The sequence below is a fragment of the Castor canadensis genome, chromosome 8 (assembly GCF_047511655.1).
Source record: "Castor canadensis chromosome 8, mCasCan1.hap1v2, whole genome shotgun sequence".
NCBI lineage: Eukaryota > Metazoa > Chordata > Mammalia > Rodentia > Castoridae > Castor > Castor canadensis.
This window is the reverse complement of record NC_133393.1, coordinates 140633016-140652240: the sequence shown is the minus strand read 5'-3', so window position 1 is coordinate 140652240 and position 19225 is coordinate 140633016. Positions and strand designations below refer to the sequence as shown.

General features: G+C 44.1%; 2 protein-coding genes across 8 annotated transcripts in view; both read right to left on the bottom strand.

Annotated features, from left to right (window-relative positions):
• The window catches only part of Txnrd1 (thioredoxin reductase 1), a 96733-nt gene that overhangs the window by 40211 nt on the left and 37297 nt on the right, over positions 1-19225 (bottom strand). The window contains exon 1 of one of the 7 annotated variants that reach the window (XM_074084267.1): positions 17193-17437. The exons of 3 other annotated variants lie outside the window; for them this stretch is intronic. Coding sequence is in view for 2 of the 4 variants with exons in the window: in XM_074084268.1 (XP_073940369.1) it covers positions 17160-17195 (36 nt within the window). In the remaining 2 variants the exon portion in view is untranslated. Of the gene's footprint in view, positions 1-15964; positions 16125-17159; positions 17438-19225 lie in introns of those variants that run through there. 3 more of the 7 variants (XM_074084268.1, XM_020152425.2, XM_020152426.2) reach the window with 3 other exon arrangements.
• Eid3 (EP300 interacting inhibitor of differentiation 3) lies at positions 2702-12095 on the bottom strand. The gene has a single exon (XM_074084269.1). It carries the CDS (start codon positions 4096-4098, stop codon positions 2890-2892), a length of 1209 nt encoding a protein of 402 aa, XP_073940370.1. The 5' UTR covers positions 4099-12095; the 3' UTR covers positions 2702-2889.

The window sequence follows — 19225 nt, the reverse complement described above, 5'->3', positions numbered from 1 at the left end:
AGGGAATGAATTTGCCCTGTTCTTTTTCAGCTTTTGGGAGCCACCTTTATTTGTGGACTCACAGAATTCCATTTTCAAAGCTATTGTCACATTTCCTGCTACTGTAACCAAGTCTCTCTGCCTCCTTCTTACAACAACATTCTAGAAAATCTCCCCATCTCCAGGTCCTTAATCACATCTCCAAAGTCCCTGTTCTCAAGAAACAATGCCCAGATTGTGGTTGAGGTGGGAAGGGGACCAAGTCTGGTGGTTCATTTGTATAATCCCAACTAATTTCAGAGGAGGAGGCAGGAGGATCTCAAGTTCAAGACCTGTCCAGGCAAAGTTAGCAAGACCTTATCTCAAAAACAAAAAGGTTTGAGGATGTAGGTCTATATTAGCTAAGACCCCAAAAAATTACATCTCCCCAAACCTCTACTTTTTATTTTTTTTTAGTGGTACCAGGGTTTGAAATGAGGCCCTTTCACTTGCACCACACCCACAGTCCTTTTTTTGTTTTAGGGTGTTTTGTTTTGTTTTTTTCAGGTATAGGGCTCTAGTTTTTTCATTCAGGGCCAGCTTCAGACAATGATCCTCCTACCTATGGCCTCCCACATAGCTGCAGTAACAGGTGCAAGTCACTAGGCCTGGCTTGTTGGTTGAGATGAAGTCTTGCTAACTTTTTGCCCACACTGGCCTAGCACTTCAATCCTTCCCAAGTAGCTAGAATTACAGCCATGAGCCACTACAACCAACACTAAAAACTCATTTTCTAACAGTACTTTGATAGCTCTCTTATGCCTGCTGTTCAATCTACATTTTCTTTTAATGCTGTAAAGCCATCACTACATATCAAATACTCCTAATAAAAGATATAGCATTCAAGAGAACAATCTGATGGCAAGTACAGAACTGAGTCAGGCCAGGAACCAGTGGCTCAAGCCTATAATCCCAGCTACTCAGGAGGCAGGGATCAGGAAGATCAGGGTTTGAGACCAGTCTGGGCAAAAAGTTTTTGAGACCCCCATCTCAGCCAATAAAGTTGGGCATGGTAGTGTGCACCTGTCATCCCAGCTATGTGAGAAGCATAAATAGGAGAACTGAGGTCCAGTCTGGGCCAGGGAATAAATGGGAGAACCTATTTGGAAAATAATTAAAGCAAAAAGAATTGGGAGTACAGCTCAAGTGGTAGAGCACCTGCGTGGCAAGTACAAGGCCTCAAGTTCAACTCCCATACCACATACACACTCACCAAAAAAAAAAAAAGAAAAAAGAAATTGAATCAGGATCTTTCTGCTCACAGTATCTTCTCCTCCAACAGGAGATCTCGGAAAAAACTCAAGTTCTGAACAATCAGTGAGACCAAATGATGCTTCTCTGTTAAATCAAAATGATAAGACACTGGGAAGGATTAGCATTCTTTTATGTGAGAAAGGGGAAAGAATGGTTATTCTAGAAAACAATTTGTCAAAATTCATGAGAAACATTTTTCTAGAATTCTACACTACACTTTGTTGAAGAAGCTTCTCTACACAAATGTTAAGAATTCTCCTCTTAATCTTGGTGTCATTTAGTTTTTTATTTACTTCCCTGTACCACAATCGACTTAGTGGCAAAGTCTGTTAATATTAAGCATAATGAAATTTTATTTACTTGCCAAATTATTGTTGGTAAAATTCCTCCACTACCAAAGATTAAGTTAAAGGGATAAGGAAAAGCAGCTTATGGGCATGCTTATCTCATCTTCTACGTTTTCTAAAATTATTTCCTTAATGATCCAAATTTTCTGCAGTAATCTCCAAATAAGGTAAATTAAGGCTGTAATTTCTTTTAAAAATTTTTTTTGCAGTGTTGATGATTTTATGCCAGGGCCTCTCACATGTAGCTGACCTACATCCCCAGCTCCATAATTTATTTTTAAAACAACTGCAAGCATCCAAAACAAAAAACCAAAATCTATGGGTTTATATCAAGTGAGGAATATTTTGATAAACTAACAGGGACAGTTTCCAGCCCTCTAAGAAATGCAAGCTTAATGGAACAAATATTCCAACTTGTTACATGATGAGAGATTACTGATTTCTCAAGGACACTCTGTACTAGCAGAAATTATAAAACTAGGTACCAGAGAAAAAAGTAACCAAGTAGATAAAGCTTACGGCTGGAAGATGAAAGCATTGGTGCAAGGGAAATATCTTCTACCTCTGAGGAAAAATAGATGAGGTCACAGCAATTCTTGCCCAGCTTAGCATTCAAATAGTTTTCCCATAAATCCCATGACTCTCTCATGCTATAATTTGTCAACAATTCTGTGCATTTGACCTTATTATTTCCCTGCCTAAAATGCTCTTCGTATTTTCTAATTCCCACTTGGCTTTCAGCTTTTAGTTGATGTTTTCACTACTTAACAGTAGACTACTTTTGTTGAGTCCATTTACAGAAGACATTATTTACAATATGGATACCCACTCTTTGCAATAAAGCATTTAGTCCCAATATGGCATATTTACTGCCTTGCAGATAAATTCTTTTTGACTAACTTTTACACCCATTTGTCCCCCAACTTGGTTAGGAGTTCCTTACAGGATTCTCTTGGTTTACTGTAAAGGGAGTTGTCTCATAGAACACCCTTTTTTTTTTTTTTTTTATTTGTTGGCCAATACTTTTTAATTTATGAAATTCAAAACTAACAGTCTTAAAAAGCATTCAAAACAATTTCCCATAAGCATGCCAGAAAACTTTTTAATAACAGACCATGACCTTATAAATTACCAAGAAAAATATACTGCACAATAAGACAATTTCTGATGTTCTTGAAAGTACGAGATACAGTACAGTGGGTACTTGTTAGATTTTGCTATTTTGAGATATTTCAGAAAAACAACAAATATACTATAAACAAAAAAACCTTTAGTATGAATTTTTGATCATAGCCTCTGAAATTTCAAAAGTTGCCACAATGTTTTTCCAGTCCTGTAAACTCAAAGATATAACCCCCTGTTTCCTGCCATAGAAACCGGGATCATTTCCTTCATCCATTTGGCTAATATTAATTGGCTCTAATATTGGCAGCCTGTCTTGGTCAAGCCTTATTCTTGCAAAACCATCCCTGATGATAAAAGAGACATAGAATATATTCTCCACAGTCCGAGAGAATGAGTGTGGATCAATCACAAACTCAAAATAGGACACAGGAGTATCCGGGTATTTTCGAAAGTAGGTCTGCAATAATCCCAAGATTCTCTCTACTTCTTTTTCTGTTGCCTCTTGATTGGGACTTAGGTCCAACTTCCTCAGCTTGGTAGGCATAGCCCCGCTGCCTTCGATTTTGCGCACTTTTTTGTGATGTTCAAGGCGGGGCTTTCGCGCAGAAGGCTCTGGCTTGAATGAGCCGAAAATAAAGTGAAATGCTTCGGCATGCAGGATCCAGGACGTAGCTTCCTTTTGCACTGCGTCCCAGAAGGACAGGACGATGATGTCATCACAGCCGCTCAGTTCATCGTACTCGTCTTCCATCCAGTTCAGGCCCACAAAGATAAACAGAAAGTCACAAAACGCGACCTGGTTGAAATAGCTCATGCCGGAATTCAACTGCTTTGCCTTCTCCTTGCCCAAATCAGACGCCAGGACAAGGAACTGCGCATCAAGGGCAGCTTCTCTGGTCCGGCTCACTGCGTCAAACAGGACGTTGGCCTCCTCCAGGGCCTCGGTCAGCGAGTTGCTGGCCGTGTTCACGATGTCCTCCCGGTTCTGCTGGACGCTGTAGATGAGCTGCCGGTACTGCTTGCGGATACTGCGACACTTCCCCTCGTCCTCTGTGCCCACCAGGAGCTCCGGGTCTATGTCGGGGTCCCCTGAGCTCAGGTCGTCCGAGTAGGCATCGGGTCCCATCATGTCCACCCTCACTGGCTCCTCCTCCTCCTCCACCGGCTTCACCTCACACTCGCTACAGGTGACCATCAGAACTGGCTCCTGCCGCTTCTCTTCGCCTCCGGCCAGGGAGCCCTTTCCTTCAGACATGTCGGCCTTGGGCAGCGCGCAGCCCACTACCTCCTCCACTCGCTCAATGCCGGCGGAAGTTGAAGTGGCAGTTAAAGTGGTTGGATGGCAACTGCCCATGCGCACAAGCTATGGCCACGGGACGCCCAGGCCGCCCCGCCCCCTGCGGCCCAGACCGCTCTGCCCCTTGAGGCTCGCTGCATGATGGCCCCGCCCCCAAACAGCTGAAGGTGGGGGCAAGGCGGCCCCGCCCCTAGCTCGCTCCAAGGTTGACCTCACTGCTGGCAGAGCCCACCTTGCCCTGCCCCCAGAATGTGCTTAGTAATGGGCCCCAACCCTGACGGGAATAATTCCCATCCAGAGGGTCAGCTACTGTAATCTTTGGTGACAAATGACAACCTTAAAAAAAGATATCTTAGGACCTTGAGACAAAATTTAGGGGAGGAATAAAGGTTCTGCGCTTTAAAACATTCGCTGCCATGTATCACAGCTAGGTTGACCTATATCCCTCCTTCTTACTATGAATGAAAGGTGTTTTATTTGGTACTTTGTTCTGATTCTGCTAACTAAATCTGGCTAGGCTAAACTGCGTGTAAGGCCATGGAAAGACGAAGGATCGTGCAATGAAGAACCTCCATTACAAGTAGACAGAAAACTCACAGTTCATTAGTAAGGTAGTTGTTTGAACTCAATATACAAAAGTAAATCAGGTTATCTTTTACAGGTCCCAAAGGCCAAATCACCCCCTGCAATTTACCCCATCCATCCAAGGTTCTGGCAATGTGGGCTGGGGTAGCCTAGCGCTAACGCATGCAGGGAAATGGGTGTGAGGCACATACATTACACAAGTGACCTTTGGATCTCTACCACCCAAGAGAGGAGAAAACTCAGCCTAGGTTGGGTTCTGGGCATAATAGCACTTTATCTGTAGGCCTGCTAGACAGGTCATTAATCTGAACCCTAAAAAGTGGACAAAGCTATGAAGATTTTTAAACACAGCCTGTAATAAGGATACACAAAGACTATAAATTGGGCAAATGATCTGCGTTGGCAAATCCACCCAGTAACTCACTGTAAATTCATGTGCAGTTGGAGAAGGGGCTCAAGTTATCAGGCACACAGTAGGGAAGTATAAATGACAATAGACAATTGTTTTAAAAGAGGACATGTGCACTTCCAACTCAGGAGATTAAAAAAAGAGGGGCCCACACTGTATGTATCAATCCCAGAAGTTACAAGGAACCAGGAACTAAATTGGCCCTACCTACCCTTGCTGTGCATATAGATAAGTATTTGGGGAGTTTTTGTTTCTTTTTGCTATTGCTGTTTGGGTGAGGCCTTAACAGAAAGGCTCTGGCAAATGCATAAACAGCAAAAACCTAATATTAAGCTACTCCAAGATCATTATGTTACTATTCACCCACTTTTTTTGTCTGTTTGTTTTTGGTGGCACTGGGGTTTGAACTCAGGGTCTCAATGCTTGCTAGGTAGGCACTCCCACCTTTGAACCACTCCACCAGCCCTTTTTTTGTGATGGGTTTTTTCAAAATAGGGGCTCACGAACTATTTGCCTGGGGCTGGCTTTGAACCACCATCCTTCTGATCTCTGCTTCCTGAGTAGCTAGGAGTACTACTCAGGATTACTAGCTACGCAGGTGTGGTGTGAGCCACAGGCTCCCCCTACCCGGTGCCCGGATCACAGTTATTTTTTACGTAAAAGCAATTCAGGAGGCAATATGCATTTTTAAAAACACCACTACATTATGGTTACTTGTGCATATACATACTGTATTATCCTGCCCTATAAAATGATTAGATCTGAAAAACAAAAAGTTGGCGATCTTCCAAACACAGCTGTTCTCACATGGACACACTTGGATTTGGACACGCACTGACTATATAAGTTAAGGCACATTACAAACTGTGTTGCAGAAGTTTTTACGTTTTAAAGACAACTTTTATTCCCTAGAAAAATTCTGCCTCATCCCTCCTCTGAAATAAGAGGGAATGGGAATAAGGGAATGAAAAAGTTGCTGCCCGGGACAGCATTCTTCCCAAGTCTGGCAATTACAAACTAACCGTTAAAGCTGTTTTAAATCTTAGGTAAAAATGCAGAATTAAGAATTCCATAATGTGTATCTGAAAAGGTTTGCTGTTACAGTGAACCACATTCTTGGGAGTTTGTGATGTCCATTTTAAACTCAATAAAAGCAATCTATGAGACTGCTTCAAAAGAGAAGACAAACTTCCTACCCTAATACTTCTTTTCTCCTGGCTCAGGGGAAGGAAAAAAAGTTGATACCAATTTGCTCCCCTAGCCTTTGGTCTAAGAATTTCAAAATGCTTTCGAAAAATACATTAATTGTCCCAACCTACTTACATGGTTATCACTAATACCATTTATAGGGATTTCTTGGAGATAAAAGCCCACACAACTTGACCAGAGCAACAGAACACATTAAAACTATAATCAAAGCCAGGCATGGTAGAGCACACTTATAATCCTAGCAGAAGTATCTTAAGTTTGAAGCCAGCCTGCCAAAGTTAGCAAGACCTTGTCTCAAAAAGAAAAAAGCGGGGGGTGGGTGGGGGAGGGCTGGGGACATTACTTACTTAGTAAATCACTAAAGTTAGCCCAGTGTTGATGGCTCACCATGTGTAGTCCTAGCTACTTGGGAGACTGGGATCTGGAGGATCTTGGTTCCAGCCTGTCTGAGCAAAAACAAATTCACGAAACCCCCATGTCAACAAAAAAAAGTGGGGCATGGTGGTAGGTGCCTGTCATCCCATCTATGGTAGTAAGTGTAAAAAGTAGGAGGATCATGGTCCAAGAAGGCCAGGGCAAAAAAGCAAGACCCTTTAGACCCTATCTCAAAGTAACCAGAGCAAAAAAAAGCTGGAGGCATGGCTCAAGCTGCCTGTCTAGCAAGCACAAGGTCCTGAGTTCAAACCCTAGTAGTGCCAAAAAAAAAGAAAAATCACTAAAGTACTTCCTCATGCAGTAACACTAGTTCAAGCAACCAAGAGACACAAAGTGACTTCAGAGGGGCTCTCTCCCTGTTTGTTTTTCTTCTTTCCTATCTGAGTTAAGGCCCCAGACTCAGTATGGCCCTCCACTTCCTTTCTTCCATCTTTGCTCCTATTATTTTTTCAATCCCTTTCCTTAGGAGTCCAGATCCATTAAGTCCAAGCATTCTTAAACTCCTGTTCAACACAAATATTGATGGGATGAATGACATAGATTACAGTTCTCACAATTTTTTTCAGTAGGGTTTGTACTGCAAGTCTAATCTATAACAAATGGATTTTTGTAAGACTTTTTTGGAGCCAAAGCCAGGTCTGAGTCCCACACTCTTAACAGATATACTTATCCTGCCATCAGCTACCTCCCTAAATTTTTCTGTTCCTTTTTTTCACAGAAGCTTTTCTTCCGTCAACCCACCAGAGTACCTGTTTAATATTGAGCAGTGAAGAGACATGGTAAGGGAGTGGGAATATAGTTAGTGGCAGAGCACTTGCCTAGCACATGGACAGGCTCTGGGTTCAATCTTCAGCAACACCAAAAAAAAAAAAGTGGAAAAATTTCTACTTTGATTTGCCAGAATAGCAGGATGTGAGGTACATTTGCTTTTGCATCTTAATTTCCTCTTAGTTTGTGTCTATGAAGACACAATGTGTATTATTTAATAAGATAAACTTCAGCCAGATACCAGTGACTCATGTCTGTATCCTAGCTACTTGGGAAGCTGAGATCCAGTGAACAGTGTTCCAGGCCAGCCTGAGAAGGGAATTTAGGAGATCCCATCTCAACCAACAGCTGATGACAGGCATGTACCTGTCATCCCAAACTATGCAGAGGCTGAAATTCAGAGGATACAGGTCACAGGCTAGCCTGGGCAAAAAAACTTTTTGAGATTCCATCTTACTGGAGAAAAGCCAGGCATAGTGTGCGCTCCTGTCATCCCAGTAAACAGGAGGATCAAGATGTAGGCCAGTCAGGACAAAAAGCAAGACCCTATGTCCAAGATAATCGGAGCAAAAAAGGATGGAGGCATGGCTTAAGCAGTGGATCACCTGCCTAGCAAGCATGAAGCCTTGAGGTCAAGCCCCAGTATGGGGATAAAGGGGTGTAAACTTTGCTGTGACTGAGATAGATGTCTGTGTTTTGTTTTGGCAGTACTGGAGATTGAACTCAGAGCCTCACACTTCCTAAGCTGACACTCTACTGCTTGTGGAGACTCTGCCTCCACAGATATCTGTGTTCTTAAAATGAGTTTCTCAAAAAAAAACATGGTGGAAGGAGACCAAACTGGGTTCCAATGTTTATTAGTTCATTGAATTACCTTAAGCAGGTTGCTTTAACCTCTCAGCCACCAGTGTCCTCATTTTAAGATGGGAATACTACTAATTATAACATACAATCACTGCAAGTACTGAATGAGGATTTCGTAATGAATAAGACAGCCTTTTCAACTACTGGGCAGGCACTTATAAAGTATGTTTAATCATAAAGTATGTTTAATAAACATCAGATACTTAAAAAGAAAAACTTGTAAAACAAACCAGTATACTGAAACCAGTAGTTTCACTCCTGTTGCTTTAGGAACAGAAAAATATTCTTAAAGGTTAAATCATTAAGGAGGAATAAAGGAATGTATCCCACTATAACAAATGCCACTGAAAAGAAATACGCCATATAAAGAAAATTTTAAAACCCTTAATGGGTTCAACTAATGAAAAGTATGTATAGCACTTTGAAGGGTAATCTCTCCCTGATATTCTGAAGCAGAGCCACAGAGTCTAAGTCTATATGCAAAATTATTTATTTTTCTCATGAGTGGCTCCTAAGGTTTCAGCAGAAATCTTTAAAAAGTACAGTATCCAAGAGGGGCTTTGACTAACTGCTCTATTCAAATAAAATGACATTATTACTATTTTGCAATGCTGGGGATCAAACCCAGGGTCTCACACATACCAGGCAAGCGCTATACTCAGCACAAGATGGTATTATTACTCGTGAAGTAAAAGATAAAATGAATGTCAAGCCGCACTAAGTAATTTGGACCACACACCGAAACACTTTAGAGTATGTAAAGCCTCTGCCCCTGCTCTGTGGCCAAGGCATGAACTAATGACACTTCAGCACCCAGTGCTGGCCACACACAAGCCTCAGGAGCATCACCGAGGGTGTGGGGTGAAGAGCACAGAACCTGAGTTGGGAGGGGATTGCTGACAGCTCATCAGCCTCAGCGTTTTGACAGATGGGGCTGCAGGGTCCTGCCTATTAAAGGGGCAGTGTTGAAGGTTCTAAGGCCTTGGTTCAAATAAAAACCATGAGCGTTAGTAATTTCCACTGTGTCCTTCAGTACTCGACTTTCCTCCTTTGTATAGTCGGTCTATTGGGTACTTCACGTTGCATATGTACATATATATTTAGGGGAGGCAGTGCTGGGAATTGAATTCGGGGCCTGTACGTGCTGCTCAAGTGCTGTACCGCTGAGCAACATCCCCAGTCCTGACCAATGTATTTTAAGTATGTACACTGCCCTACAGATTTGTATTAGAGATAACAAAGAAAGGGCTTAGCCAATACTGACAATACAGGTGCCTGATTAACAAAAGCTAAGGAGACTTGCTGAGACTTTCTCCCAGAGCTGGACGCACCCGCATGAAATGCTGAAGACAACGTCACTATCATACAGCTTTTTAAAATTCTGAACTGTTTCCCAATATGATGCCAAGAATCTCTTCTGAACAACTCAGAGCTTCGTATCTCACAGTTCATCTTCAATGAAATTAGAATCCTTAAAGCTGAGGGTCCTTCTCATTTAAGTCCTTCCCTCAAATGAGTCTCTCTGTCCCTACCACCATTCACTCAATAAATATTTACTAAGCACATGTACAGTGTTAGAAAACACAAGGAAGATAGAAATGTGTATCATTCTTTTTAATTCAGTAGGCACAGTGGAATGAAGTTCCATTCAGCGAGCCTCTAATGAATGTTTCCTGCATGCCAGAACTATGTAAGGAATACCAGAATTTGCATGGGCTCAACTCTGATGCATGAGCACACTATCACATCAAGGAGGCAGGCATGTCTCCACAGCAGTAACACAAAGCCCCATGCCAGAGGGATGAATACACCAGAGTGAGCTTTGCACACAGAGGGCCTTGAATACAGCGTTGGCTCTGCCACTTAACTAACTAGCTGTGTGATCTGGCATGCTCTGTAACACTCAAGGCCTTCATTTTCTTATCTGCAATACCGCATACCACCACCTCCTTCTGCAGACTGCTGTGAGGATTTAGAAATGAACATATAATAAGCATTCAATACACGGCAGTTACTATCAATAATAGGCATATTCACTTAGCTAGGAGTACCAACATATACTTGTAACCATAGGCACACAGGATAAGCCTAGCTCTCCACCCTTGCTTGATACATAGCCAAGAAATTATCATTGGCAAGATTCCTCCTTTCCAGTGATAAGGATTTGTAGGAGTGCTGTGGAAACAAGAGTGAAGCAATGGTCAAATGAGGCCTTGTACTCCGAACAGGGAGGCAATTGGAAAAGTGGATTTGGGAAAAGAGAGATGCCAGGAATTGAAATAAAAAACAGAACAAAGGAGAGCTAGGGACTACAGTTGTGACAGTATTCCCAGGAGCAGGTATAGAAGCTGAGTACAAGATGACTTGAAAAGCAGGTTGGTCCTGGCCCCAGAAGGTACAGAACACCACACTAAGTGTTTCCTTTATCCTGGATGCAGATCTGCAGAGAAGTAGCAATCAGGAAGATAACTCTGGCAGCAGACAGGCTGGAGGAATTCTGAGTGGGAGGTCAGTTAGAGATTGTGGGAATGATGTAGGCAAGAGGAAATGAGTACCCTGCTCCAGGCAAAACCACATGGAGGCTATAGGCAGACACATGCGCAGTCAGGCACTTGAGCGTGCAGAGATAGGAAAGGCTACAGGAAATCTGAAATCTGAGCCAAAGAATGGTGATGCCACTGTTAAAGACCAGACACAACAAAAAAAGAGGTCTGTGTTGTCACTGGGCAGAAACAGGAGGATGCATTGGTTCTCAACATGGATTTACAGCCTGCAAAATATATGATCATCAGCATCAGACACATTTTATTTACAGCCCTAAACATCTATGCCTTGCCTGCAATCCTAGCTACCCAGGAGGCTGAGACTGGGAAGATTACAGATCGAGGCCAGCTCAAGCAAATTATTTCTCCAGACATCCCCCAAACCCCAATCTGCAAAATAAAAACAGTAAAATGGACTGGAGGTGTGGCTCAGTCCACAAGTACTCTTGCAAAACAGAGTACCTGTTTTGCAAGTATGAAGTCCTGAGTTCAAACCCCTGTCCAAAAAAAACCCTATGTCTGTATTTTCATTCATTTACTGTGCTGGGGCTCAAACCCAGGGCTCTGTATATGCTAGACAAGTCCTCTACCACTGAGCTATGCCTCTCCTAAACCTCAGTAGTCCTTTAAAGACTGGGAATATATAACAATAAAGAACTTGCCTGACATGCACAAGGCCCTGGATTCAATCCCCAGTCCCAACAAAACCCCCAAACAAATTTCAGTAGCCCTTGCCTCTTATTTTCTTCTAAAGAGAACCTGCTCACTTCCCTCACCTTCAAGGCAATCCCCCTACCCTCCTTAGCTTAACTTTAACCAGGACAAAAGCAGTTATCCTACTACTAATATTCCTAAGAGAAGAGATTATCTCAGGTTAGAAGCATAGCTCAAGTGGTAGAGCAGCAAGCTCAAAGCCCTGAGTTCATTAAAACCACACTAAGATTCCACCTCACCCCTGTTAGAACAGCCATCATCAGCAACACCACCAACAACAGGTGTTGGCGAGGATGTGGGGAAAAAGGAACCCTCTTACACTGTTGGTGGGAATGTAGACTAGTACATCCACTCTGGAAAAAAATTTGGAGGCTACTTAAAAAGATGGACATCGATCTACCATTTGATCCAGCAATACCACTCTTGGGGATATACCCAAAAGACTGTTACTCCAGAGGCACCTGCACATCCATGTTTATTGCGGCACTATTCACAATAGCCAAGTTATGGAAACAGCCAAGATGCCCCACCACTGACGAATGGATTAAGAAAATGTGGTATCTATACACAATGGAATTTTATGCAGCCATGAAGAAGAACGAAATGTTATCATTCGCTGGTAAATGGATGGAATTGGAGAACATCATTCTGAGTGAGGTTAGCCTGGCTCAAAAAACCAAAAATCGTATGTTCTCCCTCATATGTGGACATTAGATCAAGGGCAAACACAACAATGGGATTGGACTATGAGCACATGATAAAAGCGAGAGCACACAAGGGAGGGGTGAGGATAGGTAAGACACCTAAAAAACTAGCTAGCATTTGTTGCCCTTAATGCAGAGAAACTAAAGCAGATACCTTAAAGCAACTGAGGCCAATAGGAAAAGGGGACCAGGTACTAGAGAAAAGGTTAGATCAAAAACAATTAACCTAGAAGGTAACACCCACGCACAGGAAATCAATGTGAGTCAATGCCCTGTATAGCTATCTTTATCTCAACCAGCAAAACCCCTTGTTCCTTCCTATTATTGCTTATACTCTCTCTACAACAAAATTAGAGATAAGGGCAAAATAGTTTCTGCTGGGTATTGAGGGGGGGAGCGGGAGGGGGTGGAGTGGGTGGTAAGGGAGGGGGTGGGGGCAGGGGGGAGAAATAAACCAAGCCTTGTATGCACATATGAATAATAAAAGAAAAATGAAAAAAAAAAATAAATAAATAAATTTAAAAAAAAAAAAAAAAAAAAAAAAAAGCCCTGAGTTCAAACTTCAGTCCCAGAAAAAAGAAAAAAAAAAAAAAAGTCGGGGGAGAGGGGAGGGATTATCTCAAAGAAGGAATCCAAAGAAATAGTATTCTGCCCCTTTAAGTAGAATAGTAAGAAAGGAGATGGAGAGTTATTCAATCACCACTCACTTCCTGACTGCTATTCCTGATAACCAGACCAGAGTTTGGCTTCTGGTAACTTCAGAAGGAAGGCTTGAGACTTGTCTTTTTTTCAGTGTCTAGGCCCCAAGGCTGAACCATGGGGCCACCAAGCCTGAATACAACATGATCACATGTGTGCAACTGTCTGCACAATTCACTTGGATGTTAATAATGAATTGTTTTATGTTGGTCATCTCTTCTATCAATGCCTTAAAGAAATTAAGACCCATGTTGCCAATTTTAATCTTACTGTTCAAGATTATTATCTTGAACTACTAAAATCTTAAGTATGTCTGACACTTAGTACTCCAAAACGTACTTTTTCGTTCACTCTGGTCTTTTCCTCTCAGTACCATCAGGAGGCATTTATCAAAGTAGTTCAAAATTATAGACTAACCTGGCACTGGCAGCTCACACCTGTAATCCCAGCTACTTGGGAGGCAGAGATAGGGAGGACTGTGGTTCAAGGCCAGCCCAAGAAAAAAGTTACTGAGATCCCCAAATCAATCAATAAGCAGGGCGTGGTGGTGAGGGCCTGTAATCCCAGCGATGCAGGAGGCACAGGCAGGAGGATATCAGTCCGAGGCCCATCTCAGACAAAAGCTTGAGACCCTACGTGAAAAATAACGAAAGCCAAAAAGGACTGCCTAACAAGTGTGTTTAGGGGGGAATCCCTAAGATGTTGGGCTGCGGGTGTAGCTTAGTAGTAGAGGCATTTACCTAGCATGCATGAAACTCTGGATTTGATCCCCAGCACAACCAGGGGAAAAAAAAAAAAACAAAACCCAGATGTATGTGAGAAACCCAGATGTATCTGAGCAGCAGGAACTCCATTCAAAGTTCTCAGATTTTAGCAGGTCCCTAGCTCCAATTTAACATGTGGATGCACAGATGACACAATTTTCCTATTTTTCTATTCTGTGTTAAAACTGTTCAATACAAACTGTTTTACCTCTGTTGAGTTTACTAACTAGTATCTTTTGGGTATTAAAGAGCAGTCCTTTGTTTTCCCCAATTCTAACTATTTTGTCAACTGATCTTAACTAAACTTCTTTTTATGTTAAAGTTGTCTCAAATATTATTTCCCATAAGAGTTGTTTGTAGAATGAAAACAAAAGGACAAAGCAGCTTCCCTGCTCCTTCCAGAGGTTTTGCCTCAGAGCTCAGTAAAGCCCCAGCATGCATGTTCAACAAGTACTCTGGGAGATTCTGGGGGTGAGGAGGGGAGGGTTCTGTAGGCTTCACTTTCAAAACTGCAGTTCTGGAAACCATCACCACCATGTAGTCACCTAAGCCCACCAATTTATTCCAGAAAAATTCTCCCTCCCTCATCTTCTAAAGTACACTCACTATGCAAGCAAGGTAGATTTGCTGCTGTTGTCATTATGGGGGGTTGGGGACAAGGGAAGAAACAATATTAAAGAGCAGAAAGGAAAAGGAGACGTTCTGAAGAGTTTCCTCTCCATTATTTATGCTGCAATTAAGAGTATGAAACCTAGCCTTTTTTGTTTGTTTTAAGGTGTGGACATTAAGATTATAGCACTAACTTCATAAGCATTCAGTTCTCTTAAAGAATTTCAAAACCCCACCAGTTAACCCCAAATGCAACAACTGGCTGGAAATTCACAAACCTTTCAAAGTAACAGTTCTTACCTGTGCCTCTTCCTCCACTGCTTAGCACTCATTAAAAAACAAAAGAAAATCAATGACAAAGTAAAATGGTAAATTTACTTAAGCCTATGTGCATAATGACTGCAGTAGTCTGGGTGGTATGCTTTTTATCATGGCACTGTATTTCATCAAATGCCTCAAATTAACTGATCATGTGGGATTGAAAATTTCATATATCAGTAAAGTCAGTTGCAAAACTTATAAAAATGGATTCTTTTACTCCCACTGATTAAAATCAAACATTGACAGGATTATATAAAAACCAAAGGCCTATTTAACCTTGTAAATGTAAATTTACGACACAGGGGAAGAGAAAATAATAATCAGACAGGAAGAAATATTAATAGATCTCTTACTTTACTTGCAAACTGAAACTATGAGTAAGACAATTATTTTAACTAAAGCTAAAAGCCTTTTTAATCTCTTTAATTACTTTCCATTAATTTGCTACTTCTCTTTGAAGTTCAGATCATTTCCTAAGTTTACTCTTAAAAAAAAAGGTAGATTCTTTTAGAAGAAATGACAGTAAATAAAAATGCAAATTAACTGTTAGTATCCTGCCTAAGGGAACACACAACTAAGTATGTTTTTTACACGTAACTAAGGCAGCAATGTTCAAGTATGAGTTCCACTTCTTTAAAATTACATAGATACAAATTGCTAAAGACAAAAAAAATAATCTGCAAAAAGCAAAATGGACACATCAAGGTGATAGGACGCTGAGAGGATTTCTAACCTGGTAAGCAACCACACCTGGTGTGGAGGTTCACCCAGTGCACCCGACCTCCAAGCCGGCATCATGCTTGCCACCAGCCAAGGGGAATTTCTTATTTTTCCTTTCCGTCCCACCCAGTTAACACTGCGCAGGAAAGGGCCGCCGGACGGGAAATGACCGCACGGCAGGGCTCCTGGCGGCTCTCCTCCGAGCCTGGGGTTTCTGGGTGTCGCGTCCCTCGGTGAGTTAAAGAGGAAGGTGAGAGGCGGGCGTGGGGAGGAAGACAAGCATTTCCTGATCCCTTCTAGACAACCCTCAACAACCCAGGTAGAGCAGGTTACACTGCCGCTAGGCGTTTAAGTCCCTTATTAGCTAGGCGGAGAACAGAAAGAGCGGAGACAAAGGAGGCTGCAAAGGTTAGCGCACAGTTCCGCACTGGCTCCCCAGTCCAGTCGTGCCGAGTGGATTAGCACGTGAGCGGTGAGCGGCGGGCGCCCGGGGTCGGTTCCCGGGCCGCACTCAGCTCGCCTCGCCCCGCCCAGAGGCTCGCGCCCTTGGCGGCAGGAAGGGCCGCGTGGCTGTCCTACCTTCAAGGCCGGGCCTCAGCCGCCTCGGTCCCTCTCTCTCGGCCTCCCAACCGCAAGGAACACCAGACAGAGTCAGCAGCCACCTCGCGCCGGGCAGGCCGGGCCTTCTCTGGGGCACAAAGCGGCGCGCGGCGCCCTTCCCGCGGGCGGGCGGGGCGAGGCGGGAGGGCGGGGCTTCCGGCCGCGGGCCGGGCGGTGGAACCGCGCGCCCTCGGGTGACTCCTCGCCGGCCGGCGCCGGACTCCACAGGCAGCGACTACAGCCACCGTCAGGCCCTGCCTCCCGCCGCTCAAAACGTGGCCTCGAGGCTCCGCTAACACCGCACATCCTGCTTTTCCAGTAAATCTTGAAAAAGCAGCTTAAGACACAGTGATCTCGGCTGTTATAAAACACCTCCCCGCCGGATCACGTTTTGCACTGTGCACCCGCGGAGGATGCCGAAATCCAACTTCCAACGTTTGCTTGAAATCTGAAGACGGCCGACTCAGGATGCTTTAAGAAAAAGAATCGTGCCGCAATATGCGATGCGCCAAAGGGGACCAGGAATAAGGGTCCCATCTCACCCTTATTGTGAACCCTCAAGCGCAGTCGGTGCACAACGAAAAACACCGCAGAGTCCTGTTCACTGGAGAAAATCACAACACTCGAACCGCAATTGTTAATGCCCACCACGGCAGTGCTAACACTTCTGCAGGGCTTTGCAGATACGAAAGTCAGTCCTCACAACCGCTCTAGATGGAGATACTACCGGACCCACGGCACAGGTGGGGAAACCACCTGTGCTAACTTACTTAGCACACAGGAGCTAAGTAAGTCGCCCAAGTGCAAATCAAAGGCAGAGGCAGCATTCGAACGGCCCCGCCCCGCCGGGCACGGTGAGACCACCTGGAGTCTGCGGATCCCGTGGCTTGCAGCTCCGACGTCCTCCCTGCTACTGTCAACGCTGTCAGCGATGCCAGCGTATTCATCACACTGTCGTCTGCACTGCAAGACTCGTGCTCTAGAAATGCCACCCACTTTCTCGGACAGTCTGCAAACTGTCTCTACTAAGAAAATGAAGACGAAACCACAGGCCACGGGGCCAGCCTCGCCACCACATGCCGGAACTTTCTGTGATCGGGCCCTCGGCAAGCTGCCTACAAGCTCGCTCCGCTCCCGCTCCCAGTGGAAAAGCCTCAGTCCCACTCCGACTCGCCTGAACATCCCCTCCCGGGCCGGGCATTCGTACCATGCAGCCAGGGATGCGCCCAGCGGACAGCACACGTCCCCAAACCAGCGGGCTCACATCACGTCACGTGACATCGTCACATCTCCGCGGCCCGGCGAGGTCTGTTCTCAGCGGTGCACACAGCGGGCTCTCGGGAGCCAGACTCCTCGCTCTCAAATGCAATGCTCTCACTGAGGCAAAGCGCGGAAAGGGTAGCTGGCTCCTAGTGGCACTAGGAAGCCACGCCCTGCTCCGAGCGCCAGTGTCAGAATGACCAAGCAAAAATCCACCCCCAGCTCGTGCGGCGCTGGCAACCTCTGCTCATCAGCGTGGTGAAGCAACAGCTCCTAATTGGGGGCCAGCACATCCTGCCTGTCACTGCCGCCCCCAGCCCAATCCCGTGCACAATTTAAGGAATGCTGGGAGCCAGACCAGAACGCAGTGTCTGAACTGGATGCACTGGCTCGGCAACTGTAACCACGAGAGCATCCTTAGCCACACCGGGGCTCCCACCCACGCATTCTGATCACCTCAGGACAGCACGGAGTGTGACGGTGACAAGGCTGCCAGCCTTTTGAACTCCAAAGTTCGAAAGTTAGGGCCCCGCTGCCCCAAGGGAATAGATTAGTCAGTTTGGTAACTCCCTAAAGGTAGTTGGACTGTGACTAATCCTGAGCAGAAGTGACACATTCTCACCAGCACAAAACTTCCCCTTAGAGTATTTCCTCCTTGTCCCACTCAGGGTCTGGGTTGCCCTGTTTGTTTTAACCTCCAGGTGTGCCAAGCCACCTGCGCTGCCAAAGAGCGCCAAGGCCTCCCTATCTCCCTCCCGCTCTTACTCATGTTCTCACCTGCAACTACAGCCCCAGTGCGCAAAAAAATAAACGAGTGAATAAATCATTCCCCCTTCTCTGTCTGGTTAGTCTAGACTGAAGGGCACTGAGGTGAAAGGGTAGCTGGCACCTCCTCCTAACTGGCGGCCTGCCATTCCTTCCAAGGTGGAACTTAGAGGCGAGTCTTAGCCTCTAGCCTCTCACCTAAATGCACACAATGCCGGTCTATGAGGGGTTTTACATGAGGGCCTCACCTGATTGAGAAGAGTGAAGAAGGGAAAATGTGAGCGAAGAAAACTAGAACTAAGAGTGGACCCCAGACATTTGAATAACCATGTTCTATGTCTTGTCTGATTTCATCTATACAATAAAAGGCCATGAACTAGGGGCAGGAAGTCATTCTCAAGGATATTCAGAACCCGTACCTGTGTCCCCTCCCTTGTAATCTCAGCACTCAGGAGGAAGAGATCCCATCTCAAAAATACCCAATACAAAAAAAGGGCTCAAGTGGCAGAGCACCTGCCTAGCCAGTGTGAGGTTGTATGTTCAAACCCTAGTACCATCAAAACAATTATAACATATATTGCAGTTTATATAAACATATATATTCCAGTTTATTTTATATATATAATCAGTATACTATATAAACATATATATATAATAAACTAGAATAAATAATAATGTATTTCAAAAGCTTGACTTCAGATAGAGGGATTTTTTTTTGGTGGGACTAGAGTTTGAATTCAGGACCTTACCCTTGCAAAGCAGGCACTCCACCCTTGAGTCACACATCCAGTTCCTTTTGCTCTGGTTATTAGGAGATGGGTCTCAGGAACCTTTTCCCTGGGCTAGCCTTGAACCTTAGTCCCATGGAGGTAGAATAGCAGGTGTGAGTATCTGGCACCCAACTTGATAGAGGGATTTTTAGATCATTTAACTTGGAATAATATACTAAATGCCACTGATAAAGATTTATTTCAAGAGTTTTGACACTGAAAGCATCTTACATGGACAGGTAGGTCAAAGTAATTATAGTTGAAAATTTCTAACAGCATACTAGGAAAAGGGCTGGATGAGGCATTTTTAACTTCACGTTGTTCTTAGGTAAGCAAATTACACACAAATCCCCAAAGTAGCTCCATGTAGTTATTTCCTTTTTAATATAAAAAAACACCCCTTAAAAATGCCATCTTGGGCTGAGGGTGTGGTTCAGAAGTAGAC

Coding starts and splice junctions, on each gene's coding strand:
- Eid3 (XM_074084269.1), bottom strand. CDS start 4,098: ATGGGCAGTTGCCATCCAACCACTTTAACTGCCACTTCAACTTCCGCC.